The 22634-nt window shown below is 38.5% G+C and overlaps 1 protein-coding gene across 9 annotated transcripts in view; it reads left to right on the top strand.

The window, feature by feature from the left end:
- IPCEF1 (interaction protein for cytohesin exchange factors 1) overlaps positions 1-22634 on the top strand; it is a 124999-nt gene that overhangs the window by 42971 nt on the left and 59394 nt on the right. For 3 of the 9 annotated variants that reach the window (XM_045080158.1, XM_045080167.1, XM_045080161.1), the window contains exons 3-4: positions 5237-5276; positions 5910-6079. In XM_045080158.1, coding sequence (XP_044936093.1) covers positions 5237-5276; positions 5910-6079 — 210 coding nt within the window. Of the gene's footprint in view, positions 1-2360; positions 2435-5236; positions 5277-5296; positions 5533-5909; positions 6080-22634 lie in introns of those variants that run through there. The other 6 variants (XM_045080163.1, XM_045080159.1, XM_045080166.1 and 3 more) reach the window with 6 other exon arrangements.

Here is a 22634-nt window from a genome sequence, read left to right on the forward strand (position 1 = left end):
CACACACGTTCAACTTCCTACAGTTGTGCTCTACCACCACCGTGTTGCAATTAACTGCTGTCTGTGACTTCCATTGTGCCTCCAGGCTTGTGTTTCTTTGGGCTTCAGTATATATCTGAGAGTGGATCTTTCTCTTTTATATCAGCAGCATTTGATGGTTTGAACTCACCTTTTTTTTTTTTTGTTGTTTATTTATTTATTTGACAGAGAGAGAGATCACAAGTAGGCAGAGAGTAGGCAGAGAGAGAGAGGGAAACGGCTCCCTGCTGTGAACTCACCTTTCTTTTGGAACTCTTCCTCACTCCTGTAATCTCCCCTATCTGATTTTCTGTATCTTTTCATTGGCTCTTTTGCTCAGTGTAACAGATTGGGCCTCTTTCAGATTCTGACTTCAATTCCTTGTCCTTCTACACACATGAGTGATCTCATCCCAGCTCAAGGTTTCTACTCTCTATGCATGGATGATTCCCAATTTTATATCTTTATTCCAGATTGTCTCCAAATCCCAGACCCGTAAGTACAATACATACAGAGCATTTCCACTTGGATGCCTCAGGTGCACATCACATTCGATGTTTACTCCTGAGCGTGTATATTTAAAACTATGCAGTCTATATTGCTGTCATTTATTCAATTATTTTAGCTAGAAACTCCAGGATTTCCCCTGGCATTCCACTCTCCCTGACTTTCTGCATTCTCACTTTTCCTCTTCTGCAACTTCCCCTTCCAACCCCTGCTCACTTCTCTGGCTCCTCTCCCTGGCTCCTTCTCCCCTCTTTCCTTCCCCCCTTCTTCTCCTCTTCTTCCTAGTCACCCTGCTTTCATTCCTTTCCGTCATACTCTAGTCCTTGCTTTCCTGTCCTACTCCTTTATATAACATCAACATCAAACACAGAAATATCATAAGAGGCTACCACATTGCGAGTTTTATTCTTGAAATAAATATCTTCATGTTACCATTTACTTTTCTGACTTTGTGCAAATTCCTGAATCCAATTTCTTCAATTTTCTTCTTCTTTAAGATGGGGATAAGAATAGCACTTAAACCACAATAATTGTGAAGATTCAATCCTGGTATTCGCAAAAAGATTCGGGGCAGTGCAGGCATATAGCAAACATTATATATCTTCCAGCTGTCATTGTTTTCTACTACTGCCTATTATTATTAGAATGTCTATTATCTGTCTCCATTTTTCACTAGAGATTTTCATGTCACATGAATTATTAAGTAATATTTAAGGTGTTTAGTCTTCTGAAAAAAAAGAAATGAGATTTTCATGTATTTTCTCAGGTAAAATTTTAATAATGGAAAGCTTTAAAATTCCCTTTATAAAGTTGAGTTTAATTTTCCAGGAAGGAGAAAAAGTCTTTTTGGGAAAAAGCCATTTGTGGAGAAACATTCCTAACAGCTCTGTCAGCTGGAATTGACTTGACTATAAAACATTTAGAAATTTTGTGGCGTGGTTAAAGTATTGGTAGTTTGAAATTGACAATGACGTGAGGCTTCACACCATGGAGACTGGTAAATGCTAGAAATCAGGGCCCATTAACTAGCATATCACTGTACAGTTTTGCTAAAGACCAGGATCATTATGAAGTTTCATAGAATGAGAAACCATCTTTCTTTGGGTTTTAGTATATCATGGGAGCAAATTGTACCTGCAAGATTTACCAATTACTATATAGATCAGAAGTCACTGTACTAATTACCTGTAACTTGGGTGTTACCATCATCATTCAACATCAAAGGAGTTCCCTTTTTATATTTTGTACTTGCTCCTTTGCATGTTTATCTGTGTTTTTAAATTATTAGTAAACAAATGAATTTTTGTAACCATTTTATAAAAGTATTTTCCAGTAGAAAAGAAATATATATATATATATATTCATTTATTTTTAAAGATTTTATTTACTTATTTGACAGAAAGAAATCACAAGTAGGCAGAGAGGACGGCAGAGAGAGAGGGGGAAGCAGGCTCCCTGCTGAGGAGAGAGCCTGATGTGGGGCTCGATCCCAGGACCCTAAAATCATAACCAGAGCTGAAGGCAGAGGCTTAATCCACTGAACCACCCAGGCGCCCCAGAAGTAAATATTTAAAAGAAAAAATTCCCCCATATTTTAGAACCAAGTTAGTTCAAATTCAGAATTTAGAGTAATTCTTCACTTTTACCCACAGCATCCCAATGGGAAGATTTTATTAGGCTCTGGATACTTGTTATTATAATGAATTATAATTCCTCTTTTGAAAAACTATCTCATTGCTCAACTGGCTGCTTGGCTTTTTTTCACTTACCTAGTGAAAAAAAAACCACACCATAAGATCTTTTTGAAACTGACTAGTTCGTGGGTTCCACTTCCTGTTGTGAGGAGTAAGATGTATCTTAAACTCACTGAAGTTCTCAAGATTGTTTTCATTCTCTCATGTAAACCAAGGTAGGTTTCAAATTCATATACACCAAGTGAAACTGAAACTAATGAAGATTTGTTATTTCTAAAATATATATACTTTGTTTCTGGTTGGGGGAAACAGTTTGAACAGTTAATGTAGATTTTATAATAATTTGTCTTAGGGGAAGTATGGTCAGAGGAGGGTATACTCAATGACTAAACTCCTTTACCCTCCTTAAAAAAGTCTGAATAAAACCCTTTTTTGGTGTTAGATGCTCACCATCCTTCTGCCTGGAGCGCCCACTTTCACCCAGCCTAGGCACAAGAATCTAGCTAACACTGAGGGCTTGTCTTGGCAAAATCGGGACAAAACCTACAGTTTCATTTGGGCTTTTTCTGGAGCCAGCCCTAAGTTTGGATGCAAGATCTGGAGTGCTCCCAATCCCACTGGAGCTCAGAAGGGGCCGATGGAGGAAATCCACTGGTTCTCGGTGAGGCAAGATGGTCTGAGCACTGCCTCCCTTCACAGGTTCTACAATTCTCCTCTTGACACTTTCCTTTCTTTTGTTCTTCTGAGAGTTGCTATTTTTATGGACTAGTGTGATTCACCTTGTTCTTCTGGGGCCAGAACCATTTGGGAATGCTTCTGTTCCCACATCTAAATTTATTTACTCTCTTCTTTGCCTTTAGTCCTGGCTCTCATCTAAGTTTTTTTTTGTTTTTGCTTTTGTTTTTTTTTTAAAGATTTTATTGATTTATTTGACAGACAGAGATGTCAAGTAGGCAGAGAGGCAGGCAGAGAGAGAGGAGGAAGCAGGCTCCCTGACGAGCAGAGAGCCAGATGCAGGGCTCAATCCCAGGACCCTGAGATCATGACCTGAGCCGAAGGCAGAGGCTTTAACCCACTGAGCCACCCAGGCACCCCTCTCACCTAAGTTTTAACTGTCCAAATGATATATGTATTTGAGATAAAATTTTTGAATGGTACTAACTGATTTCCCTGATCTCAGATAATTGCATAGTAAAAAGACCCCAGGAGACCACTTGAGGGAATAGTGGGAATTTTAGACCAAGATGCTGGTCAGGGTGGGAGAGATTCAGGGAAGTGGAGCTGAGACTAGGACCTTGGTGTCATCCTATGCTTAAATTGTAGTCACGTGTCATGACTAATAAATCTATTCTTGCCTAAAAATTAGGGCAGTTACTGCCTTTGTTATGTCTTGTGTCTTGCAAGGATGGATTACTGATGACTTCAGGGATAAAATTTTATTCTAACATTTGTAAAATAAAAAGTCAGTATGAGATTTTCCAGGAAATATAATTTAAGCACATTAACTTCATCAACATTGCTGAAGGAAATACAAGTCCTACTTATCCGAAAAATGCTGAAACTTTTGTTTATTAGTATGAAGTATTTGTTTATGTCTGTAATAATACAGTGTTTTTTAGTTTTTGGAGCATTTTCCTATACAATCTTGTTGAATATCTATGACGCCCATAGGATTAGAATTATTAGAAATATCTTGCTTTTGCAGATGAGGAAGTGGGTTCTTAGCAGTAAATCAACGTTTCCCTGCATAATAACAGCTACTAATTACGACAGTAAGGAGATGATTTCAGGCCTCTGGATTTACAAATCGCATCTTTTTACCCCTATATCATATTCCCTCTTCACACTTACAGAACAATCTACAATAGCTGGTAGACTGATAATTAACTATGTAGAATATAGTAGCCAAGTGCCTCTGCAGTAACATTAGAAAATGTTGTATTGTGATTACATGCCAACTATGAGAGCAGCTCTGCAATTATGCACAGTGTTTTCAAATTCTCTACTTGTAAACATATAAAATTAAGTCTTTTAAATCGGAGTAAATTCAGCTTTGATATTGTGGAGAAAAAGTGAAACTTCTTTAATCTAAAATGTCTCTGTGCACACACATACACGAGGTCATTTGAAAGCATTTTATTTTGTTGTTATCTCTTTTTGCTGATAGTCTGATCTGACACCAATTGTTTAAAGTGTATTGTGAAAGATGTGTACTTCAGATATGTTATCTTCTGTCTGATGTGAATATTTGAAAGGCTAGCATAACATAGAAGTTGAAATTAATTTATTTTCTCTAAGACATGTGAGAAATAGCCAGAGATGCTTAAAGACAGAATGAGTAATTTAAACCTGGCTGTAGATAAGAATTTCCTGATAAGTAGAGTTGACAGTTGCTTAGATGTCACCAAAAGAGGTTGTGGAATTTCTTTTTCTGGGATATTTAATTCATGGGGTTTATGCATCATCTTATGTGGGGGTAGGGCCATGGATTTAATAATTTTTTTGATTTAATAATCTGATGTGAACCTGTAATATTGTGAGATCACAGTTATCTTCCCAGTTTATTGAAATAGTGGGTGTTATTTAGAAATTGCAGGAGAAGAAGCAGGATCTGGTTTTCTCCTTTTTCTTCTTCTTCTTCTACACACACACACACACACACACACACACACACACTCAAAGGGAAAATATTTCACTATTTTTAAGAACTCCGGTGCACATCATCCTGTCCTAACTGAAGTGATAGCTCGAAAGCTGCTTGTGGTGGAAACAGGAAACATTAGTGATAGATGCCGAGTTACGGGTCTTGTATCTTTCTTCAGGTTCAGCTCAACGTCTACCGATTCTAATTAGCACATTTTGTGCCTCAGCGAGTAGCTCCCCTTTAGCTCTGCTTGGGAGTTTTTTTTAGCTTCCATCCTGCTCATAAACACTGCCACCCCCTCCCTCCTTCTCTCTTTACAAATGTTACAACACAATCAGAAATTTCCTCTTTTCTTTCCTTCCTGCATTATCAGCAGGTTCCTTTGCGTCAGAAGCAGAGAAAGAAAACTCAAGGTAATTAGATCTCTTTTGTTTCTTTATCCCCTTCTTGTGTGCGTGAGGGTGGGTTTTCTGTCCGATGCCTTCTTTGGGGTCAGATTTTTGTCTATCTTAATGCTAATATCAGAAGGTGGATGACAGATTAAATTTTTGGTTATTTTTGGATCGATTTTAAGAAATGACGGCATGCTGTTCATTTGGATTAATCCCTCGTGGTATGTCAATAAAGCTTAGAAAAGCTGGCACTGAGTCGGGAAGTGGCTGTGTTTAGGTGGGCATTAACCCTTCTCCATCTATTGCATAATGACTGCTATTATTTTGAAAGGAGCTGTGTTAGGGCAATGATGTGCCTGCCAGCCTCACGATTTTAATTTTTTCAACTTATTCTTGTTGAATAATATTCTTAGACTAACACTTGCATTCTGGTCTCACTGTTTCTTTGGTCCTATCTTGTACCTTCTAAGCACCAAACGAATGATTAAAAATAAAATAAAGAAATCAGTCTTTTTTTTTTTTTTTTTGCATTTACTTTGCCTGTGTCTTGGTAAAAAACCCAATTCCCAACAGGTAAATAATTAACAGTTACCGTTCGCTCTGTCACATAAACCAGGATAATATGCTACCTACCTCTTCATGTAATTGTTGCAGGGTTCTTCACGATGAGTCGGAGGAGGATATCCTGTAAAGACCTGGGACATGCTGACTGCCAAGGGTGGCTGTATAAGAAAAAGGAAAAAGGAACTTTCCTGAGCAACAAATGGAAAAAGTTCTGGGTAGTGCTGAAGGGAACATCGCTATACTGGTACAGCAATCAAATGGTGAGTCTACTGTCTTTCTCTCCTTTTCAGCCGCCTTGACAAAGGTGGATTAAAGACCACTGAGGAGCAGGTGATCCCTATGGGGAAATACATTTTTTATTTCTGGGATTTGGAGCAGACCTAAAAAACAAATAAGTTCTAGAAACCGTTCCTGATTCAAGAGATATGTAGGTTATTCTACTGTATTTTATGCAAGAGAAAAATCATCCTGCTTGACTCATCTTTTGTTGGAGAGGGATGTCCAAATTTATATCCTTCCTGAAGGAGGTTTTCAGTGTCTATTAATGTTACTATTCCATGACAAAATTGTACTCATTTCAGGATTTACATGGGCAGCACTTTATATGCAAACTTTGTGTTATTCAGATTTCTGTGAAAAAGGGCATGAGCTTTAAGACATATTAAGGGTGTAAATTGATTCAGTCCATAGAATGTATTTTCATTTCTCCTTCTTTACTATGTTTTCCTCTGGCCTTCTTTACTGAGTGAGTTGGTTTTAGACTCACTAACCTGCCCTGTGTTGCTGACTGTTGGCTCTTGTTCCTTGGCACGCTAAGTGATGGCATTAAAGAGGGATGATCAGACAACGCTTGAAGAAAGTTGCCCAATTTATCTTTAATTAGCAGTACCCTTCTGTGGTCTGCTTCACAGGCTAGTTCTCTGTTGGGAAGGACTGGAAATAAAATTACTGTTAGAAGGTTTGCTGATCTTTCCTGGCTGGAAACATTTTAAGGACAATGATGTTGTTGAATATGGAACGAATAGGGACTTTTCATATAGGAATTTTCTCTACTAACCTCCATTAGGCAATTGCCGATCTCAGGAGAGCTAGAGTTTCTTTTGGGGTCTAGTGAAAATCAGCAATGGATGTCCTTTCATCAGTTAAGGGGAATTTACTTAGTGACTGCCCATAAGCCAGAACATTTTTTTTTTTTTTTTTATGACGCCATACATCTAAAATGGCTTGTGGATGCCCATCTCTCAAGCAACAGAGCTTTAGATCATGTAACATCATGAACATAATATAAGTTCTGGGTATAGTTTGTGGGTAAGATTTTTAGTAGACAAATTTACATTCATTGACCATTAATAAGAAATTTATGTTACCCGTGTGCTCCTAGGCACCTGTCCTGTAAAGGTTTGGTAAAACTGAACCCAAATCCAACTCCAGTGCTCTGGAATAAGCATTCTCCCTCCCACTCCCACACTTCTCTCTCTACAACCCCTTTCCAGCCCTGTTCTTAAGCTTATTGCTTTGGTTTCATCCTGTGAAAAACATGGTGTTTTGAGTTCATAAAAATGTATTTTTTTCGAGGCTCCTTTGAGCTTTAACAACTTTATTGAAGATTTGGGAGGGCTGTAAGAAAGGACCCCCTTGCAGGGTATGGGATGTCTTACTATGCCCCTTCTCTCCCTTCATTTCTTCTGGATGCATCCATCATCTCTTGTCTAATGTGGAGTAGTTTTATCCAGTCTAAGGCATTAAAGAGGGATGATCAGACAATGCTTGAAAAAAGTCGCCTAATTTATCTTTAATTAACAGTACCCTTCTGTGGTCTGCTTCACAGGCTAGTTTTCTGTTGGGAAGGACTGGAAAGAAATAAAGTTATTGTGGGGCTGGGATCTCACTTTCTATCCTCAGGAATTGTTCCTAAAGGAACATAGCTTATTTCTTCAGAGGAATTAAGGTCAATATAAATTTCTTCCTCTTGTTTCGTATTATTTTGGACTTTCACTTTTGGGTAGTTGTGGTAAGTGATAATCTGAATCTTTTATAGAACAGGAGGACTTACTGATACACCTTCTAATACCCTCTGGGAATTTCTAGAGTCTGTTGGAAGGATTAGGTATTGATGGGGCATGGCACATCCATGGTAAGTAACAAACTCAGATATAAGTGTGTCATTAATTTTCTCAAATTATTCAACAAATATGTTCTGAGTGCTGTCTGTCTTCATAGAATTTAAAGGAAGACCCCTTTGATTCACATGGGTACAGATTTGGCCAATGCGGCTTCATTGTCTCATTTGTCTAAAGCTCTCTTCCAGGAGGAACTTAGAGGACAGTTACCTATTTGGGATGTTAGGAAACTCCTGCTTTCAGAGGGAACAGAAGTGTGGGCTGAGTGTGGAAGTGTGGAAAAGAGGAAAAGGAAAGAATACCAGACACACTTAAGCACCCAGTTCTCACTTGCCTTCACTCAAATCTATAAAGCAATATTTGGGTAACAAATCATAGATTTAAGTAGACTTAGATTAGCAACATTGAAGAGAGAATGAGTTTACTGTTATCTGGACTCGGAATTATCCTAATAAACTAGTGGTATGTAACAGAAGGACATTCCAACTCCTTAATTCTATGACTCTGTTATAGAAGAATTCTCTTTCTTTACACACACACGTACACACACACCCACAAGAGTGGGTGTGCATGCATACCCTGACATCTTAATTATATGTTTGTTATGGGGAAAAAAAGGCTACTCAATGAACACTTAATTAACAGTCATATTCCTGGTATCTGTGTGAATGTCAACTGTGAAATGAGAGCCAAACACATATCCTCAAGCTAAGAACATTTATTTACTTTCTGCCACCCAAGGAATTCAGATTCAACAAAGTAGCTCCCAAGTCACCTACACCTAATGAGCAAACTTCTCATTATTCTTCCTTCCCTATTCCTTATTCTTTCTTCCATGGCCTGATGCTGAGAGGTAATGGAGCCAATAGCCTCCCAGCAAGAACCACCTTTTATTGAATGCCTACCCTTATACCCAGGGATATTCTAGGTACCTTTCACACATGCTCTTTCTTCTCAGAAACACCCTCCGAGATAGTAATGGTCGCCAAGTTGGGAAGGCTGAGATGCAGGAAGATTGTGTGCATAGCTCCCAAGAGACACAGGTAGTAAGGGGGGAAAACAGACCCCCTTGGGCTCCTTTTACTCCGCAGCCAGGCTTGTTGCCATTGGCCAGCCTGACCCCATGCAGACATTGGGATAAAAGACCCAGTAAGGTTCTGGGAGCAGCTCTAGAGGTGGAAGCTAGGGCAATTCTCAGATGAAAGTATCGCGATTTCGTGGGACCCCTGTGCTTGTCTCTATTGGTCTGGGACACCTACCTGAGGAGAGGCGCCATCCTCCTCATCCTGGGCGCCTCTCTGTTGTACTGCTCCCCAGTGAGGGATGCCTGGAGTACCTTCTTCTTCATGACGCTTTGCTGCCTCAGACAGCCCCACCCGGATTTCCTTGAGAAAGGTCAAGTCCAGACACTCCTCTGCCATTTTCACACCCTGTATTACATGCTCAGAAAGTGCTATAGCACGCAAGAGTGCGTGGCAGGTCTTACAAAACCATATTTAAGTTGTGCAGCCATAAAAATTCAGACTGTTCACAGTCCTGCATTTGCATTGCACAATTGTTCTCCCTTTCCCCTAGGATAAAGTATAACTTTCTTCCCTCACTTAGGAGAGTCTCCTGTACTGTATCTTTCTTATTTTGACCCTGCCCCTTCACCACCTAACCTTCAGGTACAGAATTTAAAAAAAAAAAAAATCCCTTGTTAGCATCACATAGGCTGACATTCTCTTTAAGCCTCTGTGCACACGCTCTTGCTCTGCTCTGAAAATTGTCTATCTCCATGCCCAGAAGTCTTTCTTTCTCCCACAGAATCCCGCTGGCCTTCTTAATCAAATTTTAATTTAAGTAGCCTTTGTTCTACGCGGTCTTACTCTATCCTCTGACCCAAATCAGAGCGGCTCTGCCTGTTTCTGTAGCAGCATATACTTTTCTCAGTTTTATACTCCTCTTTCTCTTTTGCACATGTTTGTTAGGGTTACTGATTTCCATAATTGTTATTCTCTGTAGGGCAGGACCACAATTATATCATTAGTGCAGTGTCTGACACTTACTAGGCACTCAATTAATATTTGTTGATTTCATGAACTATGTAAGGGTTAGGAATCATCAGCATTTACATTCCCCCTGGGACATGTGAGCAATGGGGTGGATAAAGATTGCTTTTGATGGAAAGTGATTTTCCAGTAAAGAGATTTCTACTTGTAATCTGGAAAATAAAAATACAGGAAAAAGTGCAATTTGAGATACACTTGAAGGGCTCCATGGTCCTAAGTGGGTCCCGTACATCTGCTCCCATTTGGGGACATTTTATGAGGGGCTATATATTTTTTCAAAAGATTTTTTTCTAACTGTGTCCCCTGGTTGTAAACAAGGGTCTCTTGATCAGGATCATCAGACTCTGGGGGCGGAAACGTAGACAGAGAGATGGCAGGTGTCCCAGGGAAAGCCCCTGCACACTAGCACTTTACCTGGATATCAGGCACAACTGGAGAAGTTTGGGACCAACTTCTCCTTGGCGAAGGAGAAGCAAAATTCTGAGTTACTATTTTCCTTCAGGTGTGTCACTACAAATTAGTGACAAAATAAGTCCTTAAGATGTCATTACTTAGTTATTAAAACTGTCTTACTTTTTTAAGGTTTTAGATTTTCCCATTTTTGCTGTAACTTAGTTTTCTTTTCTGAGAATTCTTCATTAAAATCCTGCTTAGTTCCCTGGGAAAGGTATTTTGGATTTTATTTATACCCAGACAGATTATAAAGTAAATGCACATTATATAACCCATTTAAAATTAGTGAGGTTCTGAAATGTTTCTATTCAGAGAGCATTTACTCATCTCCGCGATGTATTTTCTTGCTTTATCCAGAGTGTGTGTGGACTGTTAAAATACATCAAGGGGACATATACATTACGCTGTCATACGACTTGGATGCATTGCCTAAATAATTTAGGCTTTAATTAACAAAGCATAGTTTAATATTAGTTACAGAGAGTAGACTTAAAACATTTTCTTTTTAAGTGAACCTCGCATGAAAACTTTATCATCCATCCGCCGACTCACCCATCTAAGCCACCCACCTACATATCCTTCTACTGGTATTATTGAGGTCTTAAGAATAATTTTGGCTAACGGTTGTAAATGCAATTGTAGGAATAAAAAACAAGAGTCTACATTTCTTCTATTAAGAGCTTCTAGACTAGTAGAGAAGAAAGAGCTATATAAATGACATAATCAAAGAAAGATTGGTTTAAAAAAAATGCTCTGAATTGAGCAGTACTGATGAATTCTATAAATTCTAGGGTTAGGAGAAATAGTCTGGGCCAAATGTGAGGGAGTTCTGCCACAGTGATTTTTTTTTTTTTTTAATCTCTGGAAGTTTCTCTTTCTCTCTCTTTTTGTCCTATCTAAAAGGTATGTTTTTCCTTTTTTTTTTTTTTAAAGAAAAAAGAGCATTTTCCAAGCTACGTGATTTCCTTGGTCAAAGATTTCCTTTATGAGGTAAACATAGTTTTTACCAATCCGAAAACATTATTTCTGTGCATTGCTGTGAATATAGAAAATTTTCAGGGAGAAGGTTCTCTTAGGATCTGCCTTGGAAGACAGCTTTTTTTTTTTTTTCTTTTTTTCCCTCCAGGGAAGAAGAGTAGGGGGTTGGGCATTCCAGTTGGGAGACTATGTGAACAAAGGAATGAAAATATAAATGAACAGTGCCAACCCACTGTGTGGAGCATTATATTGAATTCCCATAACCTAGCAAGACAAATATTATTATTCCCATTTTTCAAGGGAGTTTACTGACGCTTAGGGAATTTAAGTAACTTGCTCAAAGTCCTATAAGCAATAAATGGCAGAGCTGAGATTAAAAAACATGATCTGCCGATACCAAGGCCAGGCTCTTTTCCCTGGGCTTCTTGGTGTCCCCCCTGAGAGGTGTGACAGGGCCAGTACATGAAGGCATCAAATGCACCGTGCAGGAATGTGGATTTGGTCCAGTAGATAATAGGGAGCCATTGAAGGTTCTTGAATCTGAAAATGATCTAATGAAATTAGCAATTGAAAATACTAACCTAGCAATAGTAAATGAGATGTATGGAGAATAAAGGAGCTTCCGGAAGGTCAGTTAAATATGACAAAATGTAGGCACTGAGATGGGAACTCCTAGACTGTAGTAGACACAGTAAAAATGTGGGACATGTGTAACAGTAAGAAATGGCAAAGTCTGTTGAGTGCTTGGATGTAAGACATTTGAGGCTATAATAAGAATGATTCCAAGTTTTGGAGCCTGGGAGTTTGAGAAAATAATATAAAAGCTGAGGGAGGAAGAAGATGGTTAAAAATGTGAATTTCCTTTAGACTCATTGTCTTTTACTGTTTTGGTCTTTTACTGTTTCTTTTAGTTTTGTACATTCTTTGTATAAAATTATTAGAAACCCGTATTGTTTGTAGTTCAGTAACTGTTCATTGATTTCATTTGTTTTATTGCATCAACAATCAAGGGAGGCTTGGGGCTCCCAGACTTCACCTAGAAGAGGTGAATCGACCAACTTTTTATCTCATGAGGACTGAAGAGGTTTGAGGTTAATATCTGTTCAATACATATTATGCAGACTTTTCAGTTTTTGAGACTCCAGTCTGCCTGCCCAGCAGTGACCTGCTTCCTCTCTCACCATCTGAATGGTTTCACACGCCTGTGAGTGCAAGCAATTGGGTCTGTATCATGTATTTTTCTTCTTTAGCTGCATGTACACTGCATGTGAATTTTGGAGGAAGGGATTTTTCTTGGAGTCAGTTTTATGAGAATCTCTATAGCAAAGATCTAATCAGTTTTTAGATTAGGTAGAATTTACTTTTGCAGAAAATGATACTTGAAAGCCAGAGTTTCTCTTTCTGTGAGACAACTCTTCTGGAAGTTTCAGTGAATGTGAAGTGTCTTTCTTTCAGATAAGAAAAATGAATGAGTTCATTTTCCCTTGGGAAAACCACACTGAAGTCTTCTGCACCTTTGATTAGCAATTACCTATTAGCATAGATCCTGGAAAAATGTCTGCATGAGCTTGCCATAGATTGGAAAAAATTTCTGAGGAATTTTATGAATACTTCAATCAGAGCTTATTATATTCTTTTTTTTGTTGTTCTTTCACCAACTACAGTGTAAACAGCTAAAGGTATATTCTTTACCTTTCTCATTTAAACTGTGTCACTAGAGCCTAGAACTGGTAGGCACAGAGTGGGGACCAGTATTTTTTGAGTGAATTACTTATTATATTGCTTAATCATCAGTTAGTTATATAAAGCAATGACTCAAAGCATTATTGAGCATCTTATGTTTTTATATCAAAAACTTATGTTAATTATACCAAAATGAGATACTTTATTAATAATGAGCCTCTAATTTATTTGAGCTTCATTTATTGTTAGTCAACAACCAAATTCTGAGTGTATTCTGAACAAAATTCCAATATTTAAAAATGTTTCTTCAGAGAAGGTAATTCAGACTAATGGTGTAAAATTGATGCACTCTTTGCCAGTATATGTTCCTAGAGTTCCTAGAGTGCCCCAAAGTGGAAATTGGAAGGTGTAATACTGACACAGGGCAACATAGGATGTTTTAGCTGCTGTAAGTGAGCAGCTTACCTCAGGGTGATCACTCATGGGTGAGGATTGTTTACGTACCACTCGAAAATCTGAATGTAAGAATAATTGAGGACATTTTGAATTCTGTTACTTCCCTGTTAAAATTTCATGTATGGGGTGCCTGGATGGCTCAGTGGGTTAAAGCCTCTGCCTTCGGCTCAGGTCATGATCCCAGGGTCCTGGGCTCTCTGCTCAGCGGGGAGTCTGCTTCCCCCCAATCTCTCTGCCTGTCTCTCTGCCTACTTGTGATCTCTGTCTGTCAAATAAGTAAATAAAATCTTAAAAAAAAATTTCAGGCATGTGGGAAAGATCGTTAAAGGGGACTTTGGTTTAATTTATTTATTGTCTCTGATGCTGTCTATTGTTGTGTGCTAACATTCATTTTCCTTCATAGGTCCCAGAATGGATTTCTAGAACAATGGTCTTACATTAAAGCTTTAGGATAAGCTTAGTCTATACTTGGGGCAGGCTGTTTTTAATAACTTCTTGTTGCTCAACTCATATGACGTGGGAACAATGACTTGTGTTGGCAATATGATGCTCCTTAAAAATCTTTCCTAACTTTATATAATCAATTGTGAAACACCAAGACTGTGAAATCCTTTGTTTCTTTTGTCTTGTTCTCAGGAAACAGTGATATGATTGGGCACTGCCAGTTTGGAAAAGGATACCAGACTTAATGGTGTAGGTTGGGTTGTAGGAGAGGACCATCCTCTTAGCTCACAGCACTGGCTGGTATGCTCATTCAGGGGATGCGGCACTGTCCCTCCTCCTAGGACTTCTGCATACATCTCCACACCTTCTCTCTGTTTTACTTGCTCTGTTTTTGATACAATCCATCTTCTTGCTTGTTGGAAATTTAAATTAATTTCGAAAGTGCTTAAAAATCTTATAGAATAACATGTGTTCATTTAGAAAAATTAGAAAATAAAATTAAGCAAAATAAAAAAGGAGAGATAAGGAGGCAAACAGAAAGAAATAAATGAATTAAGATAGTTTATTCACTTAAATGAATCACAGACTTACCACTTTCAGCTGATCACTTAAACATTTTGGTGTATATGTTTCCAATATTTTTCTAAGTTTTCCAAAAAATAAAATGACACTACGTATAATATTGTAATGATTTTCTTGCTAATCAATTTATTATCAATATGTGTTCATGTCAGCATATATATATATATATATCCACATCACTTCCAATAGCTGTAATACATATAGTTATACAGTAGTTAATTTACCAATTCATAAGTTTTAAAATCAGAAATGCCTCTTATACTAAAACTTCCTAAAATAGCCATCAGGTGATGGAATACATAAGCACACATATACTAACTTAAAAATAAAGTTATCCATATTTTTAACTTACATGTATATGTATGTTTACATAGCTTTTAGTATGTGTGTAAATATTAGTATCTGTATAAATATATTGATATATGTATGTGTATATGACTCTTAAATTCCTTTAAGCAAGCAACAGAAAGGTAGATTTCACCACATGGTATAAGGCAAAACATCACCTGGCTTTTAGTCTTGCAGTTTCTTACAAAGTGGGGTACTCCTAGGTCAGTGATGTTACTCTCTATGGATCCGTTTTCTTACAAGTACTCTTTGACCAAGCACAATATCTTTACATAATTCAGAGCAACTTTTAGAAGATGAAAGGCACTAGAAAAGACATAAAGAAATCAAAAGAATATGCAAAGAAAGACAATTTTATATATGCTTAGGTGAAATGTGTTTGCATGATACCATGATTTAGGGTTGTAAAAGAATTGGGCTAAGGGTTTTTAGACACTGGAAATGGTTTCTTCTGTCAAGAATGGCCTATCTTGTGCTGGAGATTCTAAAAAATGCTCTACTAACTCTGTGTAAAAGTTGATTTTGAGCTATAAAACAGAGGCATGATCTAGAAGGCCCTGGGGGATTTTTCAGCTCAGTGGAGGAAGAATTCAGGTAATACATGATTTTGTGGTGAGGCTTGTATGCATTTCCTAAGCAATAGCATGACACATGGCCCATGGGATGAGCTGAACTTTTGGTTACAGCTGAGGATTTTCCTGAGAAGTCATTATTTGCAGATTTATCGTCCCTATGGAGCAAGCTTTTTTAAGGGCCAAGGACCCAGCTGCTTCTACAGAATAGCTTATTGATGAGCTCATCTGTCATTGTGCTGCTGTGTTTGGTCCCCCTTAGAGCACATTTCAGGAACATTTCAAAAGGAAACTATGCAGTGGAAATTTAAAAAAAAATTGACTATATATTTTTAAAGATTTTATTTATTTATTTGAGAGAGAAAGCAAGAGCAAGGGAGAGAGGTAGAGGGGGAAGCAGGCTCCCCGCTGAGCAGGGAGCCCAGCCTGGGGCTCAATCCCAGGATCCTGAGATCATGACCTAGCCAAAGGCAGAGACTTAACCGACTGAGCCACCCAGACACCCCTAAAATACTGAACATTTTTTAAAGGAGTCAGAATTTAGGAGAACATGTCTGAAACAACGTCTTCAAAAAAGACACAGGAAATAACATGCTATTGTCAATGATGTCCGTGGACGCGGAGTCAGGAGGACAGGTTCTACCCTGATGCTGTAGCTAGTTAATAACACTTGAAGCAAACTGCCTGTTCTCTCTGCGCCTTTTTCCTTTTCTGGCTCTTCCCTGCGAAAGAGACAGTGCTCATTAACAACATGTTTTTTTTTTTTCTTTATTTTCATTTATTTAAATCCAACTAGCCAAAAAATAGTACATCATTAGTTTCAGATGCAGAGTCCAACAATTCACCAATTGCATAAAACATCCAGTGCTCATCACATCATGTGCCCTTCTTTTTTTTTTTAATTTTTTATTTTTTATAAACATATATTTTTATCCCCAGGGGTACAGGTCTGTGAATCACCAGGTTTACACACTTCACAGCACTCACCAAAGCACATACCCTCCCCAATGTCCATAATCCCACCCCCTTCTCCCAACCCCCCTCCCCCCAGAAACCCTCAGTTTGTTTTGTGAGATTAAGAGTCACTTATGGTTTGTCTCCCTCCCAATCCCATCTTGTTTCATTGATTCTTCTCCTACCCACTTAAGCCCCCATGTTGCATCACCACTTTCAATAGCCAAACTATGGGAAGAACCTAGATGTCCATCAACAGATGAATGGATCAAGAAGATGTGGTATATATACACAATGGAATACTATGCAGCCATCAAAAGAAATGAAATCTTGCCATTTGCGACAACATGGATGGAACTAGAGCGTATCATGCTTAGCGAAATAAGTCAAGCAGAGAAAGACAACTATCATATGATCTCCCTGATATGAGGAAGTGGTGATGCAACATTAACAACATGTTAACCATGATTCTCATACTTTTAGTCTTCTGAAGATTATCATGGTAAATGCATTTCCGTTACTGAAAAATAATAAGTTTTGCAGTAGTATCTTTAAAAAAAGGTTTTAAATTTATTTCTTGTTTTTGAAGACTTGTAGTGAAATACACATAACAGGAAATTTCCCATTAAACACTTCTGTGGATGTAGTTCACTGGCAAGGAGTATATTCACATTAATGTACAACTGTCTCCAGAACTCTCTTCGTCTTACAAAACTAAAACTCTGTATTCAGGAAACAGTAATTCCCCTTCTCTCCTTTCCTCCATCCTTTACAAGCACCATTCTACTTTCTCTGTGCCTTTGACTACTCCAGTATCTTGGAGTACTGGAGTAGGCAAATGAGTGGAATCACACAGTGTTTGCCCTCCTGTGACTGGTTTATTTCACTCAGCGTAATTAATGTCTGCAAGGCTCTGCATGTTGTGGCTTGGCTCAGATTTTCCTTTCTTTCTAAGGCTGGAATTCCATTGTATGTGCATACCACATTTTGTTTATCCATTCGTGTCTGTTGATGGACACTTTGGGTTGGGTCCACCTTTCAGCTGCTATAGACATTAGTGTACAAATATCTGTTTGAAGCCTTGCTTTCAGTTTTTTTTTTTTTTTTTTTTTTTTTTTTGGTTATGTTCCCAGGAGTGGGATTGCTGGATCATAGGGTAGTTCTATCTTTAATTTTTTAAGGAACTGACACACTGTTTGCTATAGAGGCTGCACTATTTTACATTCTCCAGTACTGTACAAGGGTTCCCATTTCTCTACAACCTCAATAGCAATTGTCATTTTCTGTTATTTATATTTTTTGGTTTTAATTTTTTTTACTTTTTAAAGATTTACTTATGTATTTGAGAGAGAGCATGTGGGGGGGAAGGGCAGAGGGAGAAGGACAAAAGAGAATCTCAAGCAGACTCTACACGGAGTGTGGAGTCGGATCTCACAACCCTGAGATCATGACCTGAACCAAAATCAAGAGTCGGATGCTTAGCTGAGTCACCCAGGTGCCCCCTGTTTTACCTTTTTTAATAATTTTTTATAGTAGCCATTCTTTAAAAAAATTACTTTTTATTGTGTCAAATATTATCTCATTGTAGTTTTTTTTTAAAGATTTTATTTATTTATTTGACAGAGATCACAAGCAGGCAGAGAGGCAGGCAGAGAGAGAGGAAGGGAAGCAGACTCCCCGCTGAGCAGAGAGCCCCATGTGGGGCTCGATCCCAGGACCCTGAGATCATGACCTGAGCCGAAGGGAGAGGCTTTAACCCACTGAGCCACCCAGGTGCTCCCTCTTTGTAGTTTTGATTTGCATTTCCCTAGTAATTATTAACCTTGACCATCTTTTCATATTCTTTTTGGCCATGTGTACATCTGTTTGGAGAAATCTCTTTTCCCATTTTTCCTCCGTTCTTTTTTTCTTCTTTCCTTCTTCCTTTCCTCTCTTCCTCTCTTTCTCTCTTTCTTTCTTTCTCTTTCTCTCTCTCTCTCTTTCTTTCCAAGACACCAGTCTTGTGTAGGTGGAAATTATTTCTAGGGTTTTAAGCCTTCTGAAAAGTGAGAGATGATGTGGACAGAGCCAGATCATGAAGGGCCTGTGTGCTCAGCATTTTATATTACAGAGAACAATAATACAAGACTCTTTTATATGGTAAAGTTTCCGTCTTAAATGTTTTTCAAATGATATTGCAGAAGGCAATGACTATCTTCATCAGTCAGACTACCAGAAAGTTCACTAGTAACTCAGTTTCTTTTAAACTATGATTCCATAAAAAGAAAATGGAAGAATATAGTAAGAATGTTAACTAGGAGAGCTGATTCACAAATCACAGGAGAATGCCAGTCACTTCTTGTTCACCACTGAAATGTCACCTAATACTATAGTGAGGTAGTCTTGGCCTTGGGTCGTACTTAGGAAGAAATAATGAAGAGGGATTATGGCACCAAGAGTTGGGCTGTTCATGAGTAGGAACCATGAGTAGAAACACTTCTGTGAGAGAAACGGCATGCTGTTTTAGATTGCCCAGAAGCAGGCCCTGAGATGGGGGTTTGGGTACATGTAGTATATTTGGGAAGTAACATTAGAAATACTTGGAAAGGGAATGGGGAAGTGGGACAGGGTGGAAAGTTAGCTGGTAAAACTCTCCTTTGTGGGCAAATTATGACCAGGGAACTGAAGTCCAGTTCTGCTGGGGAACTCTGAGAGACTTTAGAAAACATGCATCTCCGAGTTTTCCCCCACAAGGGCCCCCACAGGGGGCCGGGAGCTGGGGATATTTAAACACCGAGTCCCATCAGTCATAGCTGGATGGCTCATCATGAGGCTAGTGCTTCCCGCGCAGTCATGAACGTCTGGTCAACCTGGCTTGGCGGTAAGGAGAGGGGCATGTGGCTGGCTTTCCCGCAGCATCTGCTACCAGCGGTCTGTGGTCTGCTTCCTTCCGAGGACTGTCTCTCCTCTTCAGAGCATCTCCTCTTCAGACCCATCACGATGATCACCGGCAAAGCTTCAGTCCACTTCTATAATTCAGGCTGGGAATGTGTGGGTTCTGTAGGAAATCGGGTCTTGCAGTTTCTTAATTAAACACATCTACCTAATGTTTTCTCTGTGGAATATCTACTTCTAGGCATTTGTAAGAAGAGTCTCTTTGGATCAGAATCTCCTTATATTCATAGGGTAATGTTAGATAAACTGAAATGCAATAATATATATATTTTTTAAAGATTTTATTTATTTGACAGACAGAGATCACAAGTAGGCAGAGAGGCAGGCAGAGAGAGAGGAGGAAGCAGGCTCCCTGCTGAGCAGAGAGCCCGATGCGGGACTCGATCCCAGGACCCTGAGATCATGACCTGAGCCGAAGGCAGCGGCTTAACCCACTGAGCCACCCAGGCGCCCCTGAAATGCAATAATATTTTAACAAAAACATAACCTAGGTAATGTATAGAGGATCTAATGAATTTGCTAGCATTATGGCTGTCCAAAGAATTTAAAATTTTTTTTAAAGGATATTTATTTATTTATTTATTTGTTTATTTATTTATAGAACAAGTTGGGGCAGGAGCAGAGGGAGAGGGAGACAGAGAATCCCAAGCAGATTCTGTGCTGTGGGGCTTGAGGCAGGGCTGAATTCCAGGACCCTGAGATCATGACCTGAGCTAAAATCACGAGTCACATGTTTAACCAACTGAGCCACCCAGGAGCCCCTAAAATATTTTTTACAGTGGTTAATCTGATGCAAAGAAGACAAGGGAGAGCTAAGACATAGAGATAGTTATTCAGAGGGTCAGCTGACAATGGACAGAATAAAAACTTATTTTACTTCATCTTTTTCTTTCTGGATCATTCTTTATCTTTTCTTTCTATTCCTTTTCCCCATTCTTATCATTGATGCCTGGGAATTAATGGCAATAGAATCTTAAATTTCTTTTATCACTCTGCCTCCTTCTTAACTCTAGTTGGCCTCTACCTGGCTGTATCTGCTTTCTCGTCCTGACCCAAGAGATCACATGCTCTAATTAAGATCAGATCATCAGTGGCTTTCTTTGAAATATTCCAATTCTAAATCTGGGATTCTTCTTCATGTGTTTGTTGACTGTAGATTCTCTTCTATTTTAGCTCCTGCTTGAGACTGTTCTATCTCCTATTTAGAATTAGTTAACTGATTTCTGGGTTCTGGTCTGAGTACTGTTTCTTTAACAATAACCCCATAACTTTCCCATTTATGATGCTCACCTAGTTTGGTGGCGAGATTAAAAACCGATCAGTTTCATAAATTCTGGCGTCCAGCTGTGGTCATTTCCCTCTGCTGGCTATGACGGTAGTACCTCAAGGGCATTGGGGGGAATCAGTAAATGTGAGCTCTTATTGGATATTTTTCAAGTTTGTCATGTTTCTTAACGGGATTTCAGGCTTCGTCACTGTCAGGCATGCTTACCATATCTAGAAGAGAGGAAGACAATACAAAGGCATACATTTTTTCTTGCTTCCCTTGCAGTGCTTGTCACAGCCCGGTGCTAATAAGCTCAGCTCTTGGCCTGTAAGTCCAGGTAACAGTTCAGAACGTGCATGCATTTCCTTTTGTTAAAGGAAGAGGGAGATGAGCTGCTTATCAGAACAGAGCAGCGCGATGGCCTCTAACACAGGCAGAGAATGAGGGAGCCTTTGGGTGCTGTGCAGTTCTTTTGTGTGTGTGTGGGGGGAATGTTGGAAGAAACTACTTAAAACTATCTAAAAAAAATAGCAGTGTCTCTACTGAATGTCCTCAGCCTATTTCCACCAACTATGTATCGTCAAAATTCTGGGCTCTTAAGGTTTCTTGGAGTAGTTATTATAATGTGGGGGGGGGCAACATCACCATGTTTAGATTCAGTTAGGTTCATTTGTTTTTTAGGACTTGCTTCATTAAAATTTTTTTTTTTCAAAAAATAGAAATCACCTGCCTAATTCCAAAGTCAAAACTATGCAACAAATTGCAAGCAGATAAGTCTTGCTCTCCTTCCTATTTCTCTACCCTCTTTTCTCCCTCCTTTTGTGTTTGCATTTCCTGAATGGTTTCCTTCTACAAATATAAGCATGCATATATGCAGAGGCATATCCTATCTCTTTTCGTACATAAAATACATATATACATATATATGTACAAATATATAGGAATATACCTATTCATTGCCTATGGATGTCACATTGTATTCAACAGTCTCCTGATGATACACATTTGGATTCTTTTGTTATTGCAAAGAACATTATCATGCACATGTTACTACACATATTTATTTAGGACAGATCCTGGAAGTTGTATTTCTGGGTCGGAGGGTAATGCTGTTTTGCCAGTTACTGACCAGTGTCCTTCCATTGGGCTATGTTCTGCTTCACCACCAGCCGTGTATGAGAATGACTGCTCCTCTGTAGAGCTAGAGCTTTCATAATTGACTGTAGGTCCTCTTTTCTTTTCCTCTACATTGGTTTGCATTTTAGAGACTATAATCCAGATTTCTATAATGGTCATCAGTCTGTGTGTACCCTGAGAGTTAGGAACAACTGTTCAGGATAACATGAGAAAGTATGGCTCCGCTTAGAGTTTAGATTTTGCTTGTTTCCAGCATGCTGGGGGTTTCAGGGCTGAACTGAGCAAACTATGGGTTTATGTGGAGAAAATGGAGTTTTGCAGCTTCTCCTGATTCTGGTAGTCACTGGATGACCTCACTTACGTTTATTTTAAGTCATTACAAGAATATTAAATACATGTTCAAATGTAAACACAAAAACATCTTACAAAGAAACAGTTTTTTTCCTAAACTATTTTTCCCCCTTTGATTTAAGATTCTATTCATTTAAAGACCCACAATGTATTTAATATCAGGTTTTGGGCGGAAATGAGGCACTAAAAATACATATAGATTCTAAGGTACCTTTTGATTTCAGATTTATTGCAGTGTAAAAAACAGGTTTCTTAGAATCAGGGAACTATGATTCCATCGAGAATAGAGAGATAATTATACTTTTTATTTTTAACCATGAAACATATAACAGTTTCCTATATCACACTTCCTTTGTTTCTGATTTGGTCTTCTTTAACCTACTTACTCTGGAATACATATATATATATATATATATACATATATATCACTCTTATTTTTCTAGGTCTATCCTTCTACCTTTCTGATATCCGTAGATACTTGTGAG

This window comes from Mustela putorius, unplaced genomic scaffold (genome assembly GCF_011764305.1).
Source record: "Mustela putorius furo isolate JIRA1106 unplaced genomic scaffold, ASM1176430v1.1 tig00000450_pilon_pilon_pilon, whole genome shotgun sequence".
NCBI lineage: Eukaryota > Metazoa > Chordata > Mammalia > Carnivora > Mustelidae > Mustela > Mustela putorius.